Genomic DNA, 27830 nt, shown 5'->3' with positions numbered 1-27830 from the left:
GGTACCTTGGGAGTGCTGGTCCATGGGGCTTGGCGGGGGCCCCATCCCTGCGTGGGCCCCCGACCGCATCCCCATTCCCTTCATCTGGTTGTAGCGGGGATCATCCGACATGCCCTTCTCGTGCATGGACTCCATTGGCTGTAAGAGGGGACGATGAAAAGGCAAGATCAGCGAGAGGGAACAGGAAGAGGCAGGAGGCAAAGGGCCACCCGAGAGAAGTTCACGGCCACTGAAAATGTCCACCCAAGGTCGCCATGGTATATACTGAATCGCCAACGTGACCAAGCAGCTTAGGTCCAAGCTACGGTCCTGATACCTACACTAAGTGCCAAGTAGATGCATGAAGCAATGTCACACAGCGATGGCTGACCACTTAGGCGGCTAGAGGTCTGGAGGCGAAGGGACAGATGGATCAGGACGCCAGGAGACAGTTTCAGATGGCCAAAATCCCATGAGGAAAGGACATGAGCTCCTGGTGAGGAGCTGTTTATGACTGGGACACCAAGCTCCCCATTAATTGTCACAAGGAGACCTGGTGACAAGTCTTTGGATCAGGAACCCTCTTCCTTGGGAGACTGTAAGTCAGAGGGACAAAGAGAAATTTCTGCCTATAAGTATGGTTACACTACACTAGGTGTCCTCGCTGATCTGAGATCAGCCTCCAGCCTACTAGTTGGGAGGAAAGCTGTCTGTGGCATGGTTCCATCCCTCCTGAGAGGCACATCGGTCCTCTGTGGAGCGATGATGCCCATTTTCCCTCAGCACTAAGTACTTCCCCTATTGCAATACTGGTGAAGGGGACATCTTCCGGGACCCTTCCAGGACACTGCCAGGCCCTGACTGGCCCAAATATCCCGGTCTCCGGGAACAGTCTAATGGGTGGCCCAGCTGACTACAACTCAGTGTGTGCCATGAGAGAAGGAAGATGGGAGGAAGAGAGGGTGCTTGGCTGGGACCACGAGGAGCAGCTTCATACGCAGGAAGAGGGTGCAGCCCTCGGGAAGCGAACTTCTCCGCAGACGAGGAGTGTCCCGCTACCCCTGGGCCCTGGCTCCTAACACTGTGCAGGACAAATGGTAGGTGTGGGGTGTGTGCCAGTGATAAGAGAAAAAAAAACCAAAATGGGCAGAGAGGGAAAGAGGAGGCTGTGCTGGAGAAGCCAGACTAAATCAGTGAGGGGAGGGAGAGGGCTGGTTCACCAACAGCTTCCCAGGAAGTGACAAGAAAGATACTGTTGCCAGAAATGTGTGGGAGGGGCACCTGGGTGGCTCAGTAGGTTGAGCGTCCGACTTTGGCTCAGTCATGATCTTGGGGTTCATGAGTTCGAGCCCCATGTCGGGCTCTATGCTGACATCTCAGAGCCTGGAATTGCTTCGGATTCTATGTCTCCCTCTCTCCCTGCCCCTCCCCTGCTCACACTGTCTCTTCCTCTCAAAATAAATAAACATTAAAAAAAAATAAAAATAAAAAACGTGTAGGAGATGGGGAAGGCAGGGAGGACCCACAGGGACAAGATGGCTCTGCCATGGACACAGTGAGGGACCATTTCTCTGAGAGCCTACTTCCTCATCTGTAAAATGGGCACAATAACCACCTACACCTAATGGGTGGGGCAGCGGGGGCGGGGGGGGGAGATTAAGTGGAATGGGGTACAAACACATGGATGGCCCTGGTAGGGAGGCTATGGGGGTCAACACAGAACCCTGACCTCCAGGCCACACACTCTGCATATTCCGCGAGGGTCTCCTGTGGTTTCTGAGACTTGAACACATCACCTTTTCCTTTAGATGCTAATACATATAAGAGGATGTTTCCTCGCTTCCCCGACCACCACCCAGGAACACAGGGAGAAAGAAAAACTATTTGTGTTGGGAGGCTTTTTTTACACCCCATTGGCAAAAAAGTCCCTGATCAGTTCAAGTAAGTCGTTATGACAGTGAGTGGCGCCCAAGCGCAGGATCGAGTAGGGACAAGGGGCACCCACTGCTCTGCTTCATAAGTTACACAGGTGAGTGCGGGAAACCAAGTGACACAGCTACTTTTTAAGGAGCTGGGCACTTTTTATTCATTAACGAAAGACAACCCTGGAGCAGTGTTAGCGCGTTTCCCACGTGCAATGCTGGGCGTGGGAGACACACGGTGGGAAGGCTGCGGGCTGGCAGCAGAAGCCAGGATGCACGGCTGATCACGCAGACCCAGCCAATCGGGCAGTGGGCCCGGGCTCCCTACCTTGTGCATCTGATGCATGTTGTCCTGAGGGTACCCTCCAGGCCCCTGGGTCGGGATGGGGTGTCCTGCTGAGGGAGGCCCCGGACTGGGCCCCATCATGCTGTGGGCAGAGCCCGGCGAGGGGCCTGGGCTAGGGCCCAACATGGCTCCAGGGGAGGGGCCCGGGCCCGGGGAAGGGCCTGGCCGAGGAGTTCCGCCCAGCGGTGGGTCTGGAGTGGACATCTTCACAGGAGCTGCAGACAGTGGTCTCCTGCTAGAAAGAAGTCTTGGTCAGTCTGGGGTCGTAGCCACCACCAGGGAGAGTCAGAGCTGGCAAGGGAGGGCCACACGTAGTATCGTAAGCAGCACCAATCTGACAGGGAGCTGTCACCTTTGACGGGCAACCCCCGCCACCCGGACCTTTCTTCTCCCTTCTTCTCAGAGGAGATAATACATCGGGCATACAAAATCAGATCACAGTCTCCCCCGAGGAATGGGACTCCGGAGGTGGAGGTATACAGCCACTGCCCCACCTGGGGATTCACTTCCCTTGCTGTTATTCTGATCACAGCAAAGAGAACGTCTCAGGGTGGTGCCGATACACCCTTCACGCCTAACACCTGCCATCTTCCGATTTGACAAAAAGGGAGAGCAAGACTAAGACTCAAAGCCTCTGTTGGCAACAGTATCCACCTGGGCCTCGGGACACTCAACAAAACCAAATATTCATGGCAAGTGATGCCGGTTTCCCATTTAAGGCGGTGAGACCAAGTCCCTTTTAAATTAAATGAATACAAGTTTAACATGTAGGTTCATTTAAAGTATTACACAAATAAAGGCGCTCTGATATCTCAGATACTTCCACAGTGATATTCACGTGTCTAAAGTCCAACGAAAGTTTCCATAATCTGAAAATTGATGCTCAGAACTACGACCCAGAGCCACGACGAGATCCAAACATATGCTAAGGGGGGAAAAAAAATCTAATGATGGTGGTAAGGTGATTAATTATGCTTGCTAAGACAGGGCCATGAGCTGGTAAATTTCATCCGGTTTTCTACAGTAAGGGTTCTAGGTTCAGGTAACCCTTCATCTGTTGTATAGTTACATACAGCCTTAAATACAATTCTCTTCAATTTAAGAACTTCTTTCATGATGATAGAGGAATACATCTTCAGAGCTGAAAGGTAGAAAACACAAGATCACAAGAACTTAAAATCTCCCAGCAGCACACCAGACACGCAGAGGTGAAGTGCTTACCAGCCCTGCAGGGAGCAACGAGCAACCAAGCCCTCCTTATCCGAGCCAGGCAGGGTGACGGGGGTGGGGTGGGAAGAAGGGGCTGGGGGTTTCCTCAGAGACGTGGGCCACCACCAGAGCCGGAAGGATGGAGCTGAGTCGGCCAGGGCAGACAGCTGCCCTCATGTGGCTGCCGGGATTCCCACCACACTTCACTGCCTCCCTTCTAGACTGTTCCACACGCAGGCACACACATCCTCAACAGTATTACTCAGCACATGCTAGGCATGCTTCTCTTCATAGAATTCTACCCAGGACCACCTTTAACATGTAATAGTCTTCAAAAGGATTTCTAGTGGATTTCTGCTGTGTTCTCTCATTCTGCCACATACTGAGTTATTTAAAAGCCCCTCTCTTGTTGGCATGTCTCAAATGTGGGCTTTGTTTCTGTAGACTTTTCTGGTGTTGGGAGTGACTCTCTTTGTCCCGAAACTTTACTGGGCTCTTCTGGTTCTAAGGATAAGTTTTGTTAAGAAGTCTAAGAACATTTTTAATTCTCTTGATTAAAACAAAGTAAAGTTTTCATTTGAAAGATGGGCATATTTTCCTGGGTAATCGATCAAAAGCCAAAACATCTTTGTCCCAGTTTCATGGCTAAATAATCAGAGCAGAGAGAATCAGAAACTTTGGCAGGGCATGGACCAGTGACCAGCGCACCAGCCTGACTAGGAACAGACCCAATTGCTCAAGAAAGTGCTCACAATCCCTTCCTCACAAATCCAAAATCCCGTAAGCCCAGAGACGGGGAGAATCAAACTTTTAAAAAATAGAGACAAATGTGGAGCGCCTGGGTGGCTCAGTCAGTTAAGAATCCAACTTCGGCTCAGGTCATGATCTCAAGGTTAGTGAGTTCGAGCCTCACGTTGGGCACTGTGCTGACAGCTCAGAGCCAGGAGCCTGCTTCGGATTCTGTCTCCGTCTCTCTCTGCACCTGGCCTGCTCACGCTCTGTTTTGTCTCACAAAAATGAATAAACGTTAAGAAAAAAAAAATTTTTTTTTTTTTAAACAGAGACAAATTCATTTAGAAGCAAAATCAGACCTGAATCAGACATGTGTGAACAGTCCTACCTTCTGCTACAGAACTAGGATCCTGTTACCTCCAGATGCCGCTCCAGGCTCTGCCACGTGGCTGACCTGTATCCCAATCGTTTTCTAAAATGCTGATTCTCAAGTCTGAAACCTCCAGCCCAGGGTTTGTCTAGGGCAAGACGCACCTGCAGTCATACTTCACAGGTGGACACCTGAGTGACATGAACATAGCCACGGCCGGGGTCAAGGAAGATGGCTCCTCAGGGCGCCCCTCTGGACCCTTTGCGCCCACAGGGCCTCTCAGGCCCAGAGAGACTGCAGCGAGGTGACAAGAGAGACAGCGGCCCCGAAAATACTCAAAGGAGTCCCGTGGCATCTGGGAGCTCACGGATGCTTTCTCAACTGAAGGTCTCTATTCTTTTTTTTTTTTTTTTTTAATGTTTATTTATTTTTGAGACAGAGAGAGACAGAGCATGAACGGAGGAGGAGCAGAGAGAGAGAGGGAGACACAGAATCCGAAGCAGGCTCCAGGCTCTGAGCTATCAGCACAGAGCCCGATGCGGGGCTCGAACTCATGGACCATGAGATCGTGACCTGAGCTGAAGTCAGACGCTTAACCGACCGAGCCACCCAGGGGCCCCTGAAGGTCTCTATTCTAAGTCAAGCCAACTGAAACCAACAGCAAAATAAAATCTAGGGAACGTCATCTAGGGATGATGTCATCTCCTCACCTAAAGGCAGATGTGCCAAAGAGCAAACACTGGGGAGTGTCTTTGGAATGATGGTTCTTCTAAAAGTAGTTGATACTTAGTGTCAGACCTTCTTCCCATCAAAATGCAGCGTACCTCTAGACATTAATTACCTCCACCCTCAGAAGCACTAACTTCATCAGCAGACACATGAAGTTTGCTGAAGATGCTGGAGGACATCAGATAATAATTTTGTGCCAAAATATGGCAACATCTACCTTTGAGAAGTACAGGGTTTCAGAAGAAACTTTTTTTTAAATGTATCTGTTTTTTTAAGTTTCCGACTTTGAGAGAGAGAGAAAGCACAAGCGAGGGAGGGTCAGAGAGAGAAGGAGGAGAGAGCGAGAATCCTAAGCAGGCTCCCGACCAAGAGTGCAGAGCCTGATGTGGGACCAATCCCATGAACCATGAGATCATGACCTAAGTCAAAGTTGGACACTCAACTGACCAAGCCACCCAGGTGCCCCTGTATTTTTTCATTCCTAAAAAAAAAATTTTTTTAGGGACACCTGGGTGGCTCAGTCGGTTAAGCGTCCGACTTCAGCGCAAGTCATGAACTCGCCGTTTGTGAGTTCAAGCCCCGCATCGTGCTGTGCTGACAGCTCAGAGCCTGGAGCCTGCTTTGGATTCTGTCTCCCTCTCTCTCTGTTCCTCCCCCGTTCGCACTCTGCCTCTCAAAATTAAATACATATTAAAAAAATTTTTTTTTTTTTTTTAGTTTTTAAGTTTGTCTATTTATTTGTGGGGGGAGAGGCAGAGAGACAATCCCAAGCAGGCTCCGCGCTGTCAGCACAGAGCCCAATGCGGGACTCAAACCCACAAACCGTTAAGATTATAACCTGAGCCGAAATCAAGAGTCAGACGCTTCACCAACTGAGAAACCCAGGAGCCCCCACAACAGGCTTTTAAAAATGTCATCTGCAGGGCGCCTGGGTGGTTCAGTCAACCGGTTAAGTGTCCAACTTCAGCTCAGGTCACGATCTCACGGTTACGGTTTGTGAGTCTGAGCTCCACGTCGGCTCTGTGCTGACAGCTTGGAGCCTGGAGCTTGCTTCAGATTCTGTGTCTCCCCCTCTCTCTCTGCCCCTCCCCTGCTCATACTCTCTCTTTCTCAAAAACAAATAAAACATTAAAAAAATAAAATAGGGCACCTGGGTGGCTCATTCGGTTAAGAGTCTGAGTCTTTTATTCGGCTCAGGTCATGCAGTCATGGTTTGTGAGATCAATTTCCGAGTCCAGCTCTGTCCTGACGGCGTGGAGCCTGTTTGGGATTCTCCCTTTTCTCTGCCTGTCTCCCACATGTGTGTACGCATGCACGCGCTCTCTCTCAAAATAAATGATCCTTAATAAATAAATAAAGTGATAAAAATAATACAAATGGCATTTGCTTCAGAAGCTGTCACCTCTGAAGCGTCAGGCTGCGATGAGGCAGGTAAGTGCACGGAGTCACCGGCAGCCAACTCATTTCTGGACTGAAAGCTCAGACAGACGTGGGGAGTGACAGTAAAAGGAACCCAAAAAGTACAGACACAATGCAAAACCTTCCTGAGTAGCACAGTGGGGTGGGCCCCCCAAACCCTGGTGCGCCCCATCAGGGTGCTGGCGTCTGCACGCAGACGCGTACCGGCAGGCCCCCAGCATCATGATGGAGAGGACAGGAAAGTGGAACAGGAGCAGCTCTCTGGTCCCGGGTGTGAAGAGGGAGCATCAGATTCACTCGCACGGAGCGTCAGCACACCTAGGCGTACGGCTGGATGAATCCCAGATCAGACCGAACACTTCCGACATTCTCGAAGGCATCTGGGCCCCTCCCATGAAGACCACCCCCCCCAGAGGGAAACACTGCTCTGCCTCTACCACTCTTCGGTTTCACCCGTTACTGAACTGCATCTGGAAAAAAAAAGAAAGAAAAACCCACGGTGGTATCCTCTGACTCTTCTGCGACGGGCACCCACGTTGCTGGGACGGTGGTCCTTCGTTCTTCTTCATCTGCCCACTCTCCTATTCGCAGACCCTGTGCGGCCAGGTTTGGGCTGTCGCGACTAAAGCTGCTACCAACGTCATCTGGCAGACGCACGCATTCATTTTCCTTGGGGACCCAGGAGTGGAACCGTTAGTCAGAGGAAGGCATAAATTTGGCTCTGGTAAGTATCGCCAGCTTTCCAAATCAGGACCACAGTCCCACACACCGCCATCCCCGCAGCAGAGGGTAATGCGTTCCAGCTCCTCTCTGTCAACGCTGGCGCTCGGCACTGTCGGTCCCTGTAACTTGTAACTGTTCCAGTGAGTGTATAATCGTATCTTATAATTTTCTTTGGCATTTCCCTTGCAACCAATGGCATCGAATCCCTTTCTGTATGCTGACTGGCCACGGAGATACTCACTTCTGCAGAGGCCCTGTTCTCACTAATGCTTCACTTGGGGATATGTGGTTCCTCTCCCAGTCTGGGGCTCACCCTTGCTTGCATTCTCCTAAGGGTGTCTCGGGACGCAGAGAAGTTCTTATTTTGTTTATTTTCTGCCTTTTCATTTTTTATTTATTTTAATATAATTTGTTGTCAAGTTGGCTAACATACAGCGTATACAGTGTGTTCTTGGTTTGGGGGGTAGATTCCCATGATTCATCGCTTACATACAACACCCAGTGCCCAGAGAAGTTCTTATTTTAATGGCGTCTTATTTATCAGGTTTGTCCTTACATGGCTAATGGTTTTGGCGTCCTGTTCAAGAAAATTTTTGTCTCCCTGAGATCGTGAGAAACATGTATTTGGTCTCTGCCTTCAGTTTTTGACTAAAACCCTTGTAATTTCCTCAGGGATAGGAGGGTCTTTTATTCTAATGAAGGGACTCTGGGTGGCTCCTGGATAGCTTCAGGATGGGGGCTGGTTGCCAGAAAGACCAAACCGTGACTAGAAGCTTCAGCCCCATCCTCCAAAGAGGGGAGAGGAATTGGAAAGTGAATTAATACACGTCTACATAATAAAGCATCCATAAAAACTCTAAGAGGCCAGGAGAGCTTTATGGGTTGGTGAGCACATCCATGTGCTAGGAGGATGGTGCATTCCTACTCCATGGGGACAGAAGTTCCTGGGATCAGGATCCTTCTAGATCTCAGTTTATTTACTTCTTCATACGGCTATTCATCCCTATCCTTTACAATATCCTTTATAATAAACTGGCAAACATAGGTAAATGGCTCAAGGTTGGTGAGCTATTATATCAAATAATTAAACCTGAGAAGGGGGTCATGGGAACCCCATTTGTAACCAAGTTGGACAGAAGTGCGGGTAACCTGGGGACCCACTCCTTGAGACCGGTGCCTGCAGTGGGGGGGCAGTCTTGTGGGACTGAGCCCCCAACCTCTGAGGTCTGCACTAACTTTGGGTAATCAGTGTCAGAGTTGAAGTGTAGGACACTCAGCTGGTATCTGCAGAAACTTGCTCGGTGTGGAAAACCCGTACATTTGGTGCTAGAGTGCTGTGAGCAGAGGAAATCGGTTTTCCTTTACAATCTCAAGGTCACGGAGATAGAGGAAGGAAAGGGATATTTTCAACTCCAGAGAGACTGTGACTTGCTCCGCTCCCCAGGGATTTACAACTGCTGAGGATGTTACCAGTCACAAAGAAGCCACAGGGAAGATGACCCAGCCAGAGCGGGGAGGCAGGGCTGCGTGTGGACTTTACCACTTGCCAACCACATGATCCTAGGTGGGCGACTTAACCTCCACCAGCCCGTTTCCTCCTCCGTAGGCTGGTGCGGAGGCCAATCCCCCCCTCAGGGGTCACAGCCGGCATCCCTCGAGTGAACGCAAGCAAGGCTCGTACGGGCAGAAAGTGATGCCGCACCGCAGGCGAAATCCAGGGCCTCCACATTCACCGAGCGGTCGCTTACTGCTTGTCACTACTGACCCAGAAGCAGCGGCCTCCTCTTCTCATAAAGACACGAGTAAACCAAGCCACGGAGTAAGTAACTGCTCTGGAGAACGTGCTTCCTAAACTTAGCCTCCCCCGCAGGACAAACCTCAAAGGATGCTCCTGTCCAGAAGTGCTCAGGAACAAACCCAGGAAGTAGAGGTTGCACAAGGCAGCTTTGCGGAACCGGAGGAGGAACACTGGCTGCCTGAAGGCCGCGCGGCCCCGTGTAGAGACCGGCTGTCCCAAGTGATGAGGTCCGCCCCGGCAATCGACAGGCAAGATCTGAGCTGCTGCAAATTCTCCCTTGCCCTCTCGGATCCCGCTGACACAAATGCAGTGTTGTTACCCACCATCAAGCCCCTTTTGGCCAGCCAACCCTTCTTAAAGGGCAGGGGTGGGCCTGGCCCTCGAGAGAGCTGCGTATGATATGGGACAGGGCACTACTGCGATCCAGCGTGGTGCCCGCTCAGGAGGGCCTGAAAGCTTGGCCAGAAATTTCAGAAGGGAGGTGGATCTGAGGGCAAGGACCAGCCCAGCCCTCTCCCCACCCCTTCTTCCCTCATCACCAAACACCTCCACCTTTCCTATACAGTAAACTGAGGATTTGGCATTTTCAGCAAATTCCTTGGGTCCCCAAGGTTGTCCTATGGTCCTAGGGTTTCAGGTGGCTTCCATCATTCAGACCAGACTCCTGCAAGTCTCCCTGTGATGAGTCACTTGGTGTCTGGGCTGGAAAAAAGAAGGTAATTAAACACAAACACTGAAATCCATCTCAGACCAGTCAGCCACACCTAAGCAGCACAAGGGGACAAACAGTACCACCACTAGCACGTATTTCTGGGAGCCTAAGTGTGTGTGGCCTGTGGGTCAAGTGCGTCTGGGGGCTCCATGAGAAGGGAACAGAACCTGGGAATCTGGGTAGGCAGCCCAAAGGAATGTGATGGCAGATAAAACTACTCCGGGGCAAGAATCAAAACCCTGAAAGCTAAGACATTCGACAGGTTACAGGATGAAAAAAAAATGGGTTCCCAGGGCCAACGGGTCTAGAAGTGACGCGGTCTTATCACCTTGATTTCTCTGAGCACCCCAAGTGCTGAACAATCAGAACCCCCACACTATCCACGCCCCAGAAGCGAGACGCTATCAAACATGAATGAAGTAGCTTCGTGCACACGGATGTGGAGGAAGGTCCGCGATGAAGCAGAGGAAAGAAGGGGGCACCAACGTAAGGTGTGCTTGGCCCAAGCCCCACTCTGCTGAGAGGAAGAACGTACGCGAGCTCATCTGCACGTAGAGACCGGTCCCAAGAAAACGTGCCAAACTGTGGTTGGCAGCGGCCGGCAGCTCTCTCAGGAGGCGTATGATGGGGAACTGACACTTTCCACATCACAGAGCTCTGGTGTTTTTTGTGTCGGTGTGCTGTTGTTTTTTTACAATAACCTTCTACTACTTTTGCAATCCTATGTGTTCTTTTTAAAAAACACCAAAACCAACCAACCAACCAACCTACCTAGATCAGAAAAAGACCTGGGAAATAAATACCCAGAAGAAGATGGCCAGGGGGGTGCCTTTGTGGAAATAAAAGAGATGAAAGGATTTGAGGATTGCATTCTTTTCTACTTTCAACTTCATCAAAATCATCATTTAAAATAGAAACATCTATTGACGTTCAAATGCGGAACCAGACTGCTTGAGAAGTAGGTCTTCTTCTTTCATACCCCCCTTCGCTTTGCTCTTATAAAAAAGACCCATGGTTGCAACAACATGGATGGATCTAGAGAGTATAATGCTAAGTGAAGTCAGTCAGATAAAGACAAATACCATAGGATTGCACTCGTATGTGAAATTTAAGACACGAAACAAATGAAGAAAAAGAGACAAACCAAAAAACAGACTCGTTAACTATAGGGAACAAAGTGGTGGTTACCGAGGGGAGGGGGGGTGGGGGGATGGGTGGGACAGGTGAAGGAGATTAATATACTTGCCCTGATGAACACTGAGTAATTTTTTTTTAATTTTTTTTAACGTTTATTTATTTTTGAGACAGAGAGAGACAGAGCATGCACGGGGGAGGGTCAGAGAGAGGGAGACACAGAATCTGAAATAGGCTCCAGGCTCTGAGCTGTCAGCACAGAGCCCGACGCGGGGCTCGAACTCACGGACCGCGAGATCATGACCTGAGCCGAAGTCGGCCGCTTAACCGACTGAACCACCCAGGCGCCCCAACACCGAGTAATTTGTAATTCTTGTTTTTTTTAACTTTATTTATTTTGAGAGAGAGACAGAGAATGCAGGAGTTGGGGAGAGGCAGAGAGAGATTCTCAAGCAGGCTCTGCATTGCCAGCACAGAGCCCGATGCAGGGCTCAAACCCACGAACTGTGACAGTATGACCTGAGCCAAAGAGCCAGATGCTTAACGGACAGAGCCACCCAGGCACCCCACTTCAACCACTACGCCATACACCTGAAACTAATATAACACTGTATGTTAACTATACTGGAACTAAAATTGAAAAAAGAAAATTAGTAAAAAGAATGGTGGTGGCCACCCACTGCAGCAAGACAGACGGCAGCTAACAGGCGATAAGGACCCTCTAAACTCTGCTTGCTGGGATTATGGTATGTGGGTTTTCTTCTCCCATCTTGCCTGGAAATCAGCACTGTCCTTAAGTTTGGCCCCAGGAAAGCTGCTACGTTGCTTTTTGGGCACAGAGAAATTTGTTCCCTTACGTGTCTCATCAGCAGACACACTGTGGTCAAGCCATGGCAGGGTTCTCAGACTCATCAAGGAGGCTGGGCAGGATGCCTTTCAGCAAAAGCAGCTTTATTTGTTACATTAAAACTACAAAATGAGGTTTCCCCCCATACTCTACTAAGCAAAGCGTCCACACCCGAACGGATGGTGTGGGGCGCACTGGTCTGTGAACCTGAAAGGACGTATGGGACGAGGCATCCGCTGTCTCAGGGAACATATGGATAGCTTATTCCTGAGACGGTGCTTCCTCAACATTGGCTGTTCCACAGCTGGCTGTTGGGCATTTTCCTTGCAATATAATTAAGTAGCAAAACCTTGCCCTACATTTAAAAAGGAACATAGTTCAGAAACAAACAAAAACCTCTGTCATGGTAATTAATTACAATGTCTTATCAGTTCTACCTAAAACGTAAACACACCAAGTCTGTATGTTACTAAGTACAGTAGTTCCTCTCCTCAAACCCCCCCATCCAGGTTTCACTTTCCAGTTTCAGTTACCCAGGGTCAATCGTGGTCTGCAAGCAGATGATCCCTGCACCCCCCCGCCCCCCTGACCCCGCCGGGCTGGGTTTTGCCAGAAAATCAATTGTAGCTTAACGGTGCATCACAACGCCTACATTACTCACCTCACTTCATCTCATCACACAGGCATTTTATCACCTCGCATGGTCACAAGAACAGTAAGTACAGTATGATAAGGTGTTTTGAGAAAGAACACATTGACACACTTTTATCACAGTACATTGTCACAATTGCTCCATTTTATTATCGGTTGTTGTTGTTTACCTTAAAAATAAAACTGTCAGTTAACTTCCCAGCAAAAATGGGTTTATTTGGGAGTGGCAGGGAATTGCAATCCGGACAAGCAAACTATGGCAAAACCATAAGCAAGTCTAGGGAACAAAGAAGAACGCTCTTTTATGGAAGGAATGGGGGGCGTCAGGAGGGCTGGTATAAACTAGAAGCAAAGGGGCAGGTAGAAGTGTAGTAGTGTTTCATTGGCTGAGTTGTGACAGTCTCTCATTGGCTGGGCTGTTGCTGGGGCAGAAGAGAAACCTTTCTTCCTCAGCTGGGGTAGTCAAGTACGTGTTCCTGCTGGGTCTGCAACCAATGACAAGCGTTGGGGTTTGAGAGCCCCCCCTTCTGTCTCCCCCATTCACTTTAAATGAGGTTTCCTGTCATTAATTTTCACGTTGCTAATCACTTACAGTGCCTCGACTGTAAATTAAACCTTACCGTAAGTACACACGTATAAGAAGACACAGTACAGATAGGGTTCAGTACTATCCATGGTTTCAGGCAACCACTGGGGGCGGGGTGTCTTGGAACGTATGCCTCATGGATATGGGAGTCTACTGTACTATTTTTAACACTAGGAATTATGCATCATTTTATTCATTGGAATCCACACCTCCTGCCCTTTAAAAAATTTTTCATTCAGGGGCACCTGTGTGGCTCAGTCGGTTGAGCATCTGACTCCTGATTTTGGCTCAGGTCATGATCTCAGGGTCTTGAGACCGAGCCCTGAGTGGGGCTCTGCGCTGAGCGTGGAGCCTGCTTAGGATTCTCTCTCTCTGACTCTCCCCCGTACGTGTACTCTCTCTCAAAAATAAATAAACATTAAAAAAAACTTTTTTGAAGAGCACCTCCTCATCTAAAAACACATCAGAAGAGGGGCACCTGGGTGGCTCAGTCGGTTCAGCGTCTGACTTTGGCTCGGGTCATGATCTCACGGTCCGTGAGTTCAAGCCCCGTGTCGGGCTCTGTGCTGACAGCTCAGAGCCTGGAGCCTGCTTCGCAGTCTGTGTCTCCCTCTCTCTCTGCCCCTCCCCTGCTCGTGCTCTGTCTCTCTCTGTCTCAAAAATAAATAAAAACATTAAAAAAAAATTTTTTTTAAAAATAAAACACACCAGAAGATGTGAAGACATGATGACAACCTGGCCGGTTCTCTGCCCTTGTGGAGTTCATGCTCTAATCCAGCAGGAAGATGCAGTGTCTCCACTGAGAGAACACAAACACTTTCCGATCTATCCACTAGACGGGCATTTGTCAAACTCTTTTGACCACGATCGTCGGTCACGACATGACCCAGCAAACACACATCAAGTAAATCCGACCAATTTTACAAATCTGTCCTGACCACATTCCCTGTGAAACATGGATAGACTGTCTCCTTTTTCTCTTTTTAAGGCTGATCAAGTCACACTGGGTGGATGTCATGACCTGCTGCTGGGTCTCTTGTGGTACCTGCTGTATAGTCAACACAGAGCACAACACACAACTTGTGGAGAGGGCAGGAGAGAAGTCCCCCCAATAACAGCGGCACACAAAATGCAAGAATGGCCAGGGAGGCATGGTGGCCATACCTGTGGAGTTCTACCTGTGACAGACCCTGCCAGGTACCTCAAATATCGACTGAGAACCAACTCTGTGCTGAACAAAGTACCAGGTACTGGGCATCCAGCAGCCAACAAAATCCCTGCCTCGTTGGAACTGACGGTTCCTGGTGGAACTGACAACAGAGTGACAGAGGCGAGCACACAAATAAGTATGACACGATGTTACCGGGGGGTGGAAGTGGTATGAACTTCCACTGTGAAAAAAATAAGCAGGGTTAACCATCAAGCTGGCAGGAATCACTCTTTCAATCATAGTGGCCAGGGACGGGCTCAGTGAGGGGATACATCTAAGCAGACACCTGAAGCGGAAAGGGAGGCCAACCATCCAGTGGGTGGGCAAGGGACCACCAACAAGTACAAAGGCCCCGGGATGGGACTGTGCTGGATTAGAACAGAGGAGGGATGCGGCAGGAGACGAAGTCAGAGATGAGTGGGGAGAGCAGATCGCAGGCCTGAAGGGCAGCAGTGAGGAGGTAAGAGTCTATTCTAGGTTCAAGGGAAACCCTCTGGAATGTTCTGGGCAGGGCAGTGACACGGTCTGATGATGGTTTTAGAAGATTTCTCTGGACACAGTGATGGAACAGATGTAAGGGTAAAAGAATGAAAGGAGTCAGTGGTGACCAAGGTAACCAACAGGGTCTCAGCACATATCTTTTGAAATATAAAAGGCGCCTCCTACCCCCTACCCCCCCCCCCCCCCGCCTGCCCCCGCCTTGAGCCAGGTTTGGCAAAGCCCAGACAGGCTGGATTTCACCTCACATCCTTTGGTTCGATACTGGTGACTGGAGGTGCCAACTGGGGAGGCTATGGGAGGACCAAGGGTTTTCTGCTCAGAGAGGTTAAGTCATTGGTCCAACATCACACAGGAAGTAGAGTCCTGCCTCAAGTCTGTCTGACTCCAAAGCCTGAGTAACGAATTTAGTCTAAGTATCAAAAGGCAGGACAGCCCGGAAGGGTGCAAAGTGCAGGCAAATGGAAGCACTCTGACAGGCAGGAATATCCACAGCGTGTTCCCAGGAGGTGGGCACGGGCATTCAGCACAACAGCAGACCAGGCTGTGACCAAAAGCACACCCAGCAGTCATCAGGGCCAGATGTAGCTCTCAGGGCCCAACAAGCAGACCCCTGTGCTGCATCATCACCTTTAAGACAATGACACCACCCACCGTGCCCCTTTACTGGGACTTTTGGTGCAAATCAAGGTGGCACACGTCAAATCCCGTCCCCTCTGTAACAGGTAAGGCAGCAACTGCCACGCAGCCACCTGCTTCCTGAGCCAGTGGGGCATGACTTACCAGCGAAAGGAGAACTTAAACCATCCCAAGGAGCCATTTTAAAGCCCATTGCTACTAAAAATGGGGTCCGTCCTCCTTTATCTCACACACTGAGCAAAACCCAGACAGTAACAAGTATCCACAGGCGAAAATGAAGACATGCTTCATTTAACAAAGTAACAGTCCCCAGGCAAAGCTCTGGAGACCAGTCTAGCCGCAAAGGCATCGAAGGGGCCTGGGCTGGTTTATGCCCTGCTAACACTTACCTCTTTTCTAAAGAAAGCCCCTTCTCTGAGGGAAATGTAAGGAAATGGATGCATCCCTTCCGTTCTTTCTGCCCTGTGCAATCCAACTGCTCAGCAAACCCAGCTGGGTACCCGGCACTACCCTCAAGGCCAATTCCCTTACATGAAGATGATTCGAGGTCAAATTTCTCATACCCATCAAATCCATGTCCTGAAAAATTAGTATCATCAGCATGCAGTTAACAAAAAACTCCAACTAAGATACTACCAATCATATCAATGAGCCTTATACTTCTTAGGGATGATCTCCGTAAGGGTGACAGCAATGGCAACTCCATTTAGCCTCAGACCTGATTCTGATGTGCTCCCCCTCAGACATTTCCCCCCAATATTCTGGCAGCTGTTACCTCCCCTTTATTGGAGGTTTTGCACATCCCTTTGATTTGATTTTTTTTAACTTCAATTCTCTCTTAAGTGTTCCAATCAATGTTACAAGTCATGAGGAAATATGTGAGATGGGAAACAAACACTTGATATCTTCCAAAACCAAGGCCACCGAACACACGCCTCTCTTTCCAACGCATTATGGTGAAATCACACGCTTACAATTTTTCAATGATGGAAGACAAAACAGAAGAGCTGATTCCTTTGAATCACTTTGAAAACATACAGAACTCTCACAACAGGGTAAAAATGTATTCTGTATCTCAACCTGCCAGGGTGTTGTAGGAACCCTAACACGTGACAATAGCTACCAACTATTTAGCACTATGTGCCAGGCACTGTTCTGAGCACTATACAGTTGTCGTTGTTTAGTCCTTGCAACAATCCTAGTAGCTGGGTACCATTACTGTCTCCCTTTGCAAACAAGGAGATAGATATGACTGAATGAGAACAGGGCCCTTGTCTGCCTGTTCCTGGCTGAATCCCCAGCCTCCGTCAGGGCCTGGCTTGTGGCAGGCTGTCAAAGCCCACTTGTTCGAATGGGGAATGTGAGGCTGGGGAACTTCTTGCACAACTCCAGGGGGCGCCATTCATGTTGTGTTCTGTCTATGGTGGGTGTGAATGGGTCCCTCTGTGTGACGGCAGCCTTAATAACTGAGGCCAAAATTGGCTGGCACATCTGAGGATTCACTAAGTGCTGGGAACTGTCACCTCCGTTTCTCTGAGGCACCAAGAGGGAAAGTGGCAAAGCCAGGAGTCAAACCCACAAGGCTGACTAGAACCCTTGGTGAAGAAATATCCCTAAATGTCAGTTGCTTCACCGGCAGAATGCTGTTCTCACCCAACACACCTCATCCCATAACAGAGAAGACAAGGGGCTGGTCTAGGGCTACCTCTCAGTGTTCTGAGGGTCCATAAGGTGTGACAAAGGTATGTGGCACAGAGAGGAGCATTTATGATCGCCATAAGTATGTATGCACCAATTTTAAAGAAACTACAATATATATATAACCAGCTCATCAAACCTGGGCTTCTTGGGATATAGAATGATTCTAAATTATGTTGCTCACTTTTTAGATAGTCAACATATATATGTCTACGTATATATAAACACGTACACACAACAAACAACATTACCTCCAATGAAGTGAGTGTTCCCTATAGTGACTGCAGTGTGTGAAGCGGCTCCCCATGTCATGTTCTCAACCCTGACAACTGTTTGAGGCAGCATTGCTGTCATACCTGTTTCACAAGTGGGGGGACCTGCTGGTAAATGCCTTGCTCGAGGTCAAACTAGGATTTAGAAAGCTAGGTGTGAATCCAGGAGGTCTGATTCCAGAACTAGCAGTCCTGACCACCGCCCCACACCCTCATTCCCTGGCGACAATGGCCTGTTAAACCAACACGGGCAACGAACGCTTACTGCTTACAACCCACCCCCAGTCCTGCGTCAAGCATTTCACACATAAATCCACTCCATCCTCCCCGGGGCTCTCCTCATTCACTCCACAAATGTTCCCTAAGGACCTACTATGTGCCAGACCCAGGGGACACTCTGGGAGACCAAGCAGACATGATCCCTGCTCTGATGGCCCTCAGAGAAGAATGAATGAGTCATTACAAACTGGGGTAACTGCTACACAAGAAAGGATCAAGGTGATGTGCGAGTGTAGCACTGCACAGCAACGACCGGTCCAAGGGCTCAAATGCACTGGCCCTGATTCTGAGTAAAGGCCCCCTCTTCCACACAATCTCGATGATCTCTGGCCCCCATCGCTCCCCCGTGCATCTACTGTGTTCCTCGCACAGGAAGGGTAGTGAGGATTCCATGACAGGCCACAGGGAGCTGTTCCCACCTTTACCATCTGTTCCCCTGCAAGACTGGAGAGGCTCCTCAGGGCATCCAATCACCAACCATCTAACACCCAGTAGGGACTCAACAAATATTTGCTCAACAATGAAGGAGGAGGGGGTGCCTGGGTTGGCTCAGTCTGTTAAGCATCTCAGCTGAGGTGGAGACCAACCCCCTCTCCCCACCTTCAGGCTCTGCAGAGCCAGCTTGGGATTCTCCTTCTCTCTCCCCTTCTCCACTCACACTTTTTCTCTCTTAAAATAAACAAACATGGAAAAAAAAAAAAATGAAGGAGATTGGGCCTGACAATTAACAACAGCACTTCCCACTTATCAGAAACCATTTTACAGGTTTCACCAACTCTATTTGTGGCATTATCCCCATTTCACAAATGAGGAAACTAAAAGGTTCAGAGAGATTAAGCTATTTATCTAAGATCACACAGCTAAGTGACCGACATCGACCATAAGCAAACTCCAATCCGGTCTGTCAGTTCAAATTGAAAACTTGTTTCAAATTCCTAGGAAGTGACTTTTGCACGTATTCCCTACTTTTCCCCCAAGGATTCACTGGGGGCAAAAAAAACCAAGACTCGTGTCTTCAACACCAGCACAAAACACTCTCCGAAAGGCCCACGTTTTAAATAAAAGCCTTAATCTGGAAAATCAATTGGAAGGAAGGCGAAAGGATGCAAAACAAAAACAATGCTTTCAAGAGCAAACAGTTCTACCCGTCCTCCCTCACTCGCTCTAGACTCCCCACTTTAGGGCAAACATTTTTGAAGTCGCCGCTTGCAAGAGGTTGGGGGAGTTCTTTACTTTTCCTTGAAAAATCTAGACTACGTGATTTTCTTAAATAAAATTTTAGGTCGGCTAACCCAAAGGGGCTGCTAATGCTAATGCTCGTTTCCAGGCGACACTAGACTCATTTGGGGTTCTTCCTACTGAGCCCCGGCCGCCACCTCCCCCAAAAGACATTTGGGTCGGACCCGTTACAACGTAGCCAGAGAAGCCCCAACGCCATGCTATTGTTGCTGCCGCGACGGATACGGCGACTGGGGGGCCGGGACACCGGCCCGCCGAGGAGGCGGAGAGCTTTGTCCGGCGACCCCGGCGAGAGCGCGCGCGCGGCCTCCACGCGGCCCGGGCCCCCACCCCACGGCCCGCGGATGCTGTAGCCGCCGCGGCCTCGCTACACTGTGGCCTTCTCCGCGCGCGCGGTGCCGGCCAGGCTTCTTGACCCTCGGGCGCCGCCGTACCCCAGCCCCGCTGTGGGCGCCGGCGGCCCCCTCCCCCCTCGGCGCCCCGGCTCCATTCAAACCGTCCTCCCAAGCCCCGCGCCACGCTCCCCCCGCGGCCCGCGTTCCTTACCGAGAGCCGCCGGCGCCGTCGCCTTCCCGGCGCCGCCCCCGCCCCTCCGCGCGGGGCCGGGGGCAGAGTGGGCGTCTCGCCTCTCCTCACGAAACAAAGAAGCCGCCGCCGCCACCGCCGCCGAGAGAGGGTAAGTCTCGCGCGCGCGCCCGCTCGCCTCGGCCGCCCCCCCACGCCGCCCGCGCCCCCGCTGCGCGCGCACTCGCCAGCTCCCCTCCCCCCTACGGTCGGCTTCTCTCGCTTCCGCCGCCCGCCCGGCCTCGTGCGCGCGCCCGTCCGCCCTTCCGCTCCCAGCGCGCGTGCGCGTCCGCTCGGGGCCTAGCGGAGGTAGGCGGGACCAGAGAAAGCTGGCGCTCCAGATGTTCCCCCCCGACTCAATCCGGGAAGGTCTTGCTCATGCGCACCGGCGTCTTCGTCCTCACGCTGCGTCCCCACGCTGCCGAGCATGCGCAGAGCGGGCGCCACTGCGGCGGTGGCTGCGTTGGTTCCCGCGGCTGCGGCGGGGGGTTGGGGGATGGGATGGGATGGAATGGCGGCGGGGTCTGCAGGGAAGGGTTGGCCGAGGGGCTTTGAGACCCGCAGATGAAGACCCGAGGCCGTGCGTAAGGTCGGGAGGCGGGCAGGCTAGACTGGGGCCAAGGGCGGGTCTGGGAGCTGCTTTTTTTTTATTTCTGGTTGGGGGATGGCGGGGTCTGTTCAGCAAAGCCAGGTGGCCTTCGATCGTGGCCTTTTTTTTTTTTTTTTTTTAGAACTTACCTAGCACTGTTGGTTTGGCAAATAATTTTTGACCTACTACTGAGTCCTAGGACGCAAGTGCTGTGGCACCGCACAGACGATCTCAACCGTTGTGGAACTAGGAAGGCAAGCGAGAGGCAAGAGAAATAAGTAAAATACATTGTGTTGGGACGGAAACGTGGAGAGTCGTGGAAATTTTAAATGGAGCAGCCAGAGAAGGCGTCCCTGGGAAGATGTTGGAGTCAAAACATGAAAGAGCCTTGTTCTTAGTGTGAAGGACCTGAGCCTCTAGGCCTCTTCTCTGTGTTTTGAAAGGGTCTCCAGTTGTTTCAGTTCTCCGAGTGGTCAAGTGCTCCCCTAAGTCAGGGCCCACAGCCTGTCCTTGTTCCTGCCTCCCTCAAGCCTGCTCTTAATCTTCAGGCCTCAGCCGACAGAATCACCTCAAGCCTCACCTCCTTTTGATCACTGCCTCCTTTTTCTTTCCTTCATGTTTGAGTGCCCTTTTTATTGTCTGCCTTCTTACCCTCAATTTAAATGGCAAAGATGTGGGGCACCTGGATGGCTCAGTCAGTTAAGCGTGGGACTCTTGACTTCAGCTCAGGTCATTATCTCACGGTGTGTGGATTCGAGCCCCGCATCCGGCTCTGTGCTGACAGCTCAGAACCTGGAGCCTGCTTGCTTCACATTCTGTGTGTCTTCCTCTCTCTGCTCCTACCCCGCTTGTGCTTTGCCTGTCTGTCTGCCTCTCTCAAAGATAAACATTTAAAATAAAATAAATGGTAAAGTTGTTACCAATTTAGTCACTATTGAATACCTAGCATTTACATCTACATACAGATAAATCATTGTGGTGTTCCGGCCGCCCCCTATGTGATACTTTAATTTAAAAAAATTTTTTTTAATGTTTATTTTTGATAGAGATAGAGCATGAGCTTGGGAGGGGCAGAGAGAGGGGGAGACACAGAATCTGAAGCAGGCTTCAGGCTCTGAGCTGTCAGCACAGAGCTCAACACAGGGCTCAAAGCTCATGAGTCAGGAGATCAGGAGATCATGACATGAGTCGAAGTCAGACACTGAATCGACTAAGCCACACGGGTGCCCCTAAATTTTTTAATTGAAAGAATAATGCAGATGGATTGCCAATTAAGTGTGTATCATGGCTGCATTAGCTCATTGCTGCTTTTTTTTTTTTTTTTTTTGGTACGGTTTTCCAATTTATTTAGAAAAATAGACTCTGAATTCATGTTCACCCCGGGGGCTACGTGGGATGACAGTAAGGAGACACCTGAAATGAGCTGAGGAACGTTAAGCACTAGTATCTGAAGGCTGGGAGCAGAAGCTAGGGACCTGGTCCCTCTAGTTCAGAGTGGGGACCCGGCTCCCCTCTCATCCTCCCCGTTCAGTAATCTTCAGCCATGGCCAGTAGGACAAGGCTGGTCCAGCCCTGGCAACGGGGGCAGCCCATACCCCACCCATCCCGGTCACCATACTGCTCCCCACGACACTTGCAATATTGGGTAGATCGTGAGATCTCAATGCTGGAGTCCGAAAAGACCTGGACCCAAAACCTGACTCCACTGGTAGTAGCTGGGTGTTGCCAGAAACATTTACTGGACTCTTCTGCACTTTCCTTTCTTCAGCTGTACGATGGAAACAATAACAACACTCCCCTCCACAGATTCCTTATGAGGAATCTGTGGAAGCAGGCCACCTGGGAGTTTTCTGAACCTTAGCTCATGATGTTGAATAATGCACATGAAATGGGCAAGTGGGGTCTGAATTTCAGTCTCGTTCCCTCAGGTGGTGTTTCTTAAACGTCCTTGACATACTAAACACTGAGCTGGTCCCTGGCCTCCAGTGGTACGCTGAGCAGACAGTGTCCTGGTCGTGATGTGGACAATCTGTGAGTTCAGGTGACCGTCTCCCATATTGATCAGCTAATACATGATAGGAAAATGTTAAGTGCAACGGAAGAAAGGCCCACAGCGCAGAGATCATAACAGGGGACCCTCCTGGAGTTGAGCACTCAAGTCAGCTAGACCTCTCGGAGAAAGACGCGCTTATGCCAAGTCGCAAAAGATGAGCAAGGGCCGGGAGGAGGAGGGCACTAGGTGGAGGGAACAAGATGTACCAGGCCCCCGAGGAGGAAGAGAGCGTTGGAACAGAAGAAGGCCCATTTGGCTGAGGAGGGCAGATCAGCGACAGCTACGCTGGGCGGGGCCTCGTAGCCTGCTCTTTAGGTGAGGCTCTTTAGCTTTTCCCTGACCACGTTGGGGAAGTATTCGAAAGGCTTTAATCAAGAGAGTCCCATAGTTACTCATGCTGCAGGGTGGAGTCTGGGCTGAAGGGGAAGAAGGACGGGAGGTGATGAGTCCCTTTAGGCCATTGCCACGGCCCGGGGTAGAATGGATGGTGGCCTACGGTAGGGTGAGGTTGGTAGACGTAGAGAGAGGTGGAGGAAATTGGAGGTAGAATGGATAGAAGCTGAAGGAATAGACCTGAGAGGTGAAAGCGTGAGCAGCTTTCTCTGCAGGGGAGACCATGAGGACATGAGAATGGCGGCAAGGAAGGAGCTAGAGTCCTGCTTTAAGGGCAAGATGTCTATCGGGAACAGTTTCGTAGACCAGTGCTTCGTGGCTGTACGTTGGGATCCCAGTGTAAATAAAACTGGTGCCTTTAACGCTCAGGGTCTGCGATACGTGTTACGTTCATTTTCATGTGTGGCGTGAGTTAAAATGAAGTTCATTGTTTTCTGGAGGGATATCTAATTGTCCCAGCCCCAGTCCTGAAATGTCTGCTCCCACATTGAATTACTGTGGCACTTTTGTCAAAATCGATTCACTGTTGAAGCATGAGTCTGATTCTGGATTCCCAGGTTTTGTTATTGATCGATAAGTCTACGTTATGCTAAGACCACACTGTCTTGGTAAGTGTAGCTTTATAATAAGTCTTGAAATCAGGTACTCCTCCGAATTTGCCCTTTTTAAAAATTGTTTTGGTTACTCTAGGTCCTCGCATTTCTGTGTAAATTTTAGAATCAGCCTGTCAATTTCTACCAAAAACTGCTGGGATTTTGAGTGGGATCGCATTGAATCTGTAGGCCAATTTGGGGAGAATTGTTACCTTAATATTACATCCTCTGATCCATGAACATGGTGTATCTGTTTATTTAGGTCTTCTCTAACTTCTATTAAATTTGCTCTTTTCAGGCCTTTCCTATTCCACTAGAATGACTCTTCAAGCTCACAGGCACCTGCCTGTTGCTAAACGCAGGAGTCAATTCTCATCTTCACTTTCCCTGACCCTCTGGCAACAGTTGACACGTTACCTCCTTAGAACATTCTATTCATGGGGCGCCTGGGTGGGTGGCTCAGTCGGTTGAGCGTCTGACTTCAACTCAGACCATGATCTAGTGGTTCACGAGTTCGAGCCCCGCGTCGGGCTCTGTGCTAACAGCTCAGAACCTGCAGACTGCTTTGGATTCTCTCTCTCTCTCAAAACTAAATAAACATTAAAAATTAAAAAAAAAAAAAAAGACATTGTATTCACTTGGCTTCCAACGCACCGCACACTTCACACACTTCTGGGTTTCTTCCCATGCCAATAGCTGCTCTTTCCCAGGCTCCCTTGTAGCTTCCTCTTCTTCCCACTCACCTCTTGGTAACGAACTACCCCAGGACTTGGTCCCCTATCTGTATTCACACCCTTAGCTTCCAGTCTTGTGACCGTAAGAAACCATCTACATCCTAGGTATCTAACCCAAAGGAATAGAAAATAGGTACTTGAACAAATACTTGAAAACAAATATTTATTGCTGTGCCACTACTCACCAAAGCTAAAAGTTGGAAACAGTCCAAGTGTCTGTTAACAGATGAATGGATGGACTGTGGTGTACACATTCGATGGAATGTTCATCCACAAAAAGAAATGAAGTTCTAATGCATGCTATGAGGTGGGTGAACCTTGAAACCGTGCTAAATAAAAGAAATCAGACAGTCTGTTGCAAATGCCCAGAATAGGCAAATCCATACAGACAGAAAGCAGATTGCCCAGGGTCTTGGGAGAAGGGGGAGGGAATACCTGCTTGATTGGTTCAGGGTTTTATTTGGGGATGATGAAAATATTTTGGAACTAGATAGACGCGGAGCTTACACATTGTGAATGCACTAAATACCACTGAGTTGCTCATTTTCTTTTTCTTTTCTTTTCTTTTTTTTTTTTTTTTTGTTTATTTTGAGAGAGAGAGAGAGAGCGAATGGAAGAAGGGCAGAGAGAGAGAGAATCCCCAGCAGGCTCCATACCACCAGTGCAGAGCCTGATGCAGGGCTCAAACTCATGAACCATGAGATCATGACCTGAGCTGAAATCAAGAGTCCAACAATTAGCCAACTGAGCTACCCAGGCGCCCCTGAATTGTTCATTTTAAAATGTCTAATTCTGTAGGGCGCCTGGGTGGCTCAGTCGGTTAAGCATCCGACTTCAGCTCAGGTCACAATCTAATGGTCCGTGAGTTCGAGCCCTGCGTCGGGCTCTGGGCTGATGACTCAGAGCCTGGAGCCTGCTTCCGATTCTGTGTCTCCCTCTCTGTCTGCCCCTCCCCCGTTCATGCTCTGTCTCTCTCTGTCTCAAAAATAAACGTTAAAAAAAAAAAATTTTTTTTAAATGTCTAATTCTGTAGGGCGCCTGGGTGGCTCAGTCGGTTAAGCATCCGACCTCAGCTCAGGTCACAATCTCACGGTCTGTGAGTTCGAGCCCCGCGTTGGGCTCTGGGCTGACAGCTCAGAGCCTGGAGCCTGCTTCGGATTCTGTGTCTCCCTCTCTCTCTGCCCCTCCCCCAATTGCACACATGCTCGCTCTCTCTCTCTCTCTCTCTCTCAAAAACAAATAAAAAGCAATTTAAAAAAAAATGAACAACCCAACTAAAAAATGGATAAGCCTGGACAGACACCTCACCAAAGATCTATAGATGGTAAATAAGCATATGAAAAGATGTTCAGGGTATTGCAAATTAAAGCAACAGTGACATACGACTGTACACTTATTAGAATAGTGTAAGTCCAACTTGGAAAACGCCAGATGCTGGTGAGGATGTGGAGCAACAGGAACTCTGTTTCACTGTTCGTATAAATGGAAAAGAGCGCAGACACTTGGGGAGACGGTTTGGCAGTTTCTTATAAAACTAAACATAGTCTTCCATATGACCCAGCGTTTGTATACCTTGATAATTACTCCAAGGAGCTGAGAACTTAGGTCCGCACGAAAACCTGCATATAAATGTTTATAGTGACTTTATTCATAGCTATCAAAATTTAGAAGCAACCGGGACACCTGGGTGGCTCAGTCAGTTAAGTGTCCAACTTCATCTCAGGTCACGATCTCCTGGTTAGTGGGTTCGAGCCCCGCGTCGGGCTCTGTGCTGACAGCTCGGAGCCTGGAGCCTGCTTGGGATTCTGTGGCTCCCTCGCTCTCTGCCCCTCCCTCGCTCATTCATTCATTCTCTCTCTCTCTCTCTCTCTCTCTCTCTCTCTCTCTCTCTCTGTCTCTCTCTCAAATAAACATTTAAAAATTAAAAAAACAAACAAACAAACTTGGAAGCAGCCAAGATGTCCTTTACCAGATAAATAAACTGTGGGACATCCAGACAATGGGATAATAGCATTAAAAAGAAATGTACTCAGGCTATGAAAAGACATGGAGGGACCACAAATGCATATTCTAAAATTAAAGAAGTCAATTTGAAAAGCCTACATACTGTATGATTCCAACTCTGTGACATTCTGGAAAAGGAAAAACTGGAAACAGTGAAAAGGTCATTGGATCTGAGGGATTACAGGGGAAGGCGGGATGAATAGGAGGGCACAGAGGATTTTGAGGGCAGTGGAACTACTTTGTATGATACTGTAGTGGTGGATAACATGTCATTATACGTTTGCCCAAACCCATGAAACCTACAACACCAAAAGTTGATCTCAGGTTGTGGGTTTGAGCCTCATGTTGGGCCTAGAGATTACTTAAAAATAAAATCTTTGGGGGCGCCTGGGTGGCTCAGTCGGTCGAGCGTCCACCTTCGGCTCAGGTCATGATATCACAGTTCGTGAGTTCAAGCCCCACATCGGTCTCAATGCTGTCAGCCTGTCAGCACAGAGCCCTCGTTGAATCCTCTGACCCCCTCTCTCCCCCCCTCCCCCAGTTATGCTCTCCCAAAAATAAATATTACAATAAAAATAAAATATTTTTTAAAATAGATTTTAAAAAAAGAGAGGGGGCGGGGCACCAGGGTGGCTCAGTCAGTTTTGCATCTGACTCTTGATCTCAGGGTCATGAGTTCAAGCCCCACATTGGGCTCCGCGCTGGGCGTGAATCCTACTTAAATAAACAATAATAAAATAAAACTTAAAAAAAAGAATGAGAAAATGTTTGCAGCATCACTCCCTGTATGGCAAAAATAAAATTCCCAGTGGGTTTTAGCAACCTTGGAGTCTGCATGGTCACGTCTACATTTTTATGAATCTGTCGTTTATTAGGTGGACGTTTTTCACGTGCCTCTGCAGATATGTTAGAGTTTTCCAGAGATGAGGATAGTTCATATACATGTATATATGTACATATATATTTGTTCTCTTGCTTTTGTTATGAACACAGACAGGCATACCTCATTTTATTGCACTTTGTAAATACTTCGTTTTTATAAATTGACGGCTTGTGGCAACCCTGCATTGAACAAGTCCATCAGCATAATTTTCCCCACAGCATTTGCTCACTTCCTGTCTCTATGTTATATATTTCGGTACTCACAATATTTCAGACTTTTTCGTTATTTTTATATTTGTTCTGTGGTCAGTGATTATGATTCACTGAAAGCTCAGATGATATCATTTTCAAGCAGTAAAGTATTTATTTATTTATTTATTTATTTATTTTAATGTTTATTTACTTTTGAGAGAGCATGAGTAGGGGAGGGGCAGAGAGAGAGCGAGACACGGAATCTGAAGCAGGCTCCAGGCTCCGAACTGTCAGCACAGAGCCTGACACGGGGCTTGAGCTCGCAAACCTCGAGATCATGACCTGAGCCGAAGTCAGACGCTTAACCAACTAAGCCACTGCAATAAAGTATTTATTAATTAAGGTATGTACATTGTACATTTTTTTTTTTTTAGACATGATGCTATTACACACTTAACAGACCACACTATAGTGTAAACATACTTTTATATGTACGAGGAGAACCCAGGATTCATTTGACTTTCTTTACTGTGACATTCACCTTATAATGGTCTGGAACTGAACCCACAACATCTCCAAGGTATGCCTGTGTGTGTGTGTGTGTGTGTGTGTGTGTGTGTGTATGAAACAGAGACAGAGAAAGGGGGTAAGAATTATTTGGAGGATTTGGTTCACATAAATGTAGGGGCTGACAAGTCAAAATCTAATCTATCGTGTATATATCACATTATCCATCTGTTGACGGGCACTTGGGTGGCTTCCACATCTTGTCTGTTGTAAGTAATGCTGCTATAAACATGGGTGTGCAAATATCTTTTTAAGTCCCCAATGGTA

At 49.0% G+C, this 27830-nt stretch overlaps 1 protein-coding gene and 2 long non-coding RNA genes across 12 annotated transcripts in view; 2 read left to right on the top strand and 1 right to left on the bottom strand.

Moving 5' to 3' along the window:
• The window catches only part of SMARCA4 (SWI/SNF related, matrix associated, actin dependent regulator of chromatin, subfamily a, member 4), an 89626-nt gene extending 69973 nt beyond the window's left edge, over positions 1–19653 (bottom strand). For 4 of the 5 annotated variants that reach the window (XM_019427693.2, XM_053898491.1, XM_019427695.2 and 1 more), the window contains exons 1-3: positions 19539–19652; positions 2230–2479; positions 6–138 (exon numbers count right to left, since the gene is read on the bottom strand). In XM_019427693.2, coding sequence (XP_019283238.1) covers positions 6–138; positions 2230–2451 — 355 coding nt within the window. In that variant the 5' untranslated portion in view covers positions 2452–2479; positions 19539–19652. Of the gene's footprint in view, positions 1–5; positions 139–2229; positions 2483–19538 lie in introns of all 5 variants that reach the window. The other variant, XM_053898490.1, reaches the window with a different exon arrangement.
• Positions 19555–27830, top strand: part of LOC109254086 (uncharacterized) — a 39854-nt gene continuing 31578 nt past the window's right edge. For 2 of the 5 annotated variants that reach the window (XR_002074642.2, XR_002074638.2), the window contains exons 1-2: positions 19572–19668; positions 27431–27576. This is a non-coding gene — a long non-coding RNA (uncharacterized LOC109254086). Of the gene's footprint in view, positions 19669–27430; positions 27577–27830 lie in introns of all 5 variants that reach the window. The other 3 variants (XR_002074639.2, XR_002074641.2, XR_008420677.1) reach the window with 3 other exon arrangements.
• Positions 20009–24884, top strand: LOC109254087 (uncharacterized). 2 transcript variants are annotated; one of them, XR_008420678.1, is made up of 3 exons: positions 20009–20136; positions 22074–22961; positions 23483–24884. It is a non-coding gene; the product is annotated as an uncharacterized LOC109254087 (long non-coding RNA). The 2 variants fall into 2 exon arrangements; XR_008420679.1 differs by having other exon boundaries at positions 20009–20140.

The sequence above is a fragment of the Panthera pardus genome, unplaced genomic scaffold (genome assembly GCF_024362965.1).
Source record: "Panthera pardus isolate Hobbes unplaced genomic scaffold, ASM2436296v1 HiC_scaffold_8, whole genome shotgun sequence".
NCBI classification, from domain to species: Eukaryota; Metazoa; Chordata; class Mammalia; order Carnivora; family Felidae; genus Panthera; species Panthera pardus.
Note: the sequence above shows the minus strand (reverse complement) of the source record. Positions and strands in the feature narration are given on the sequence as shown.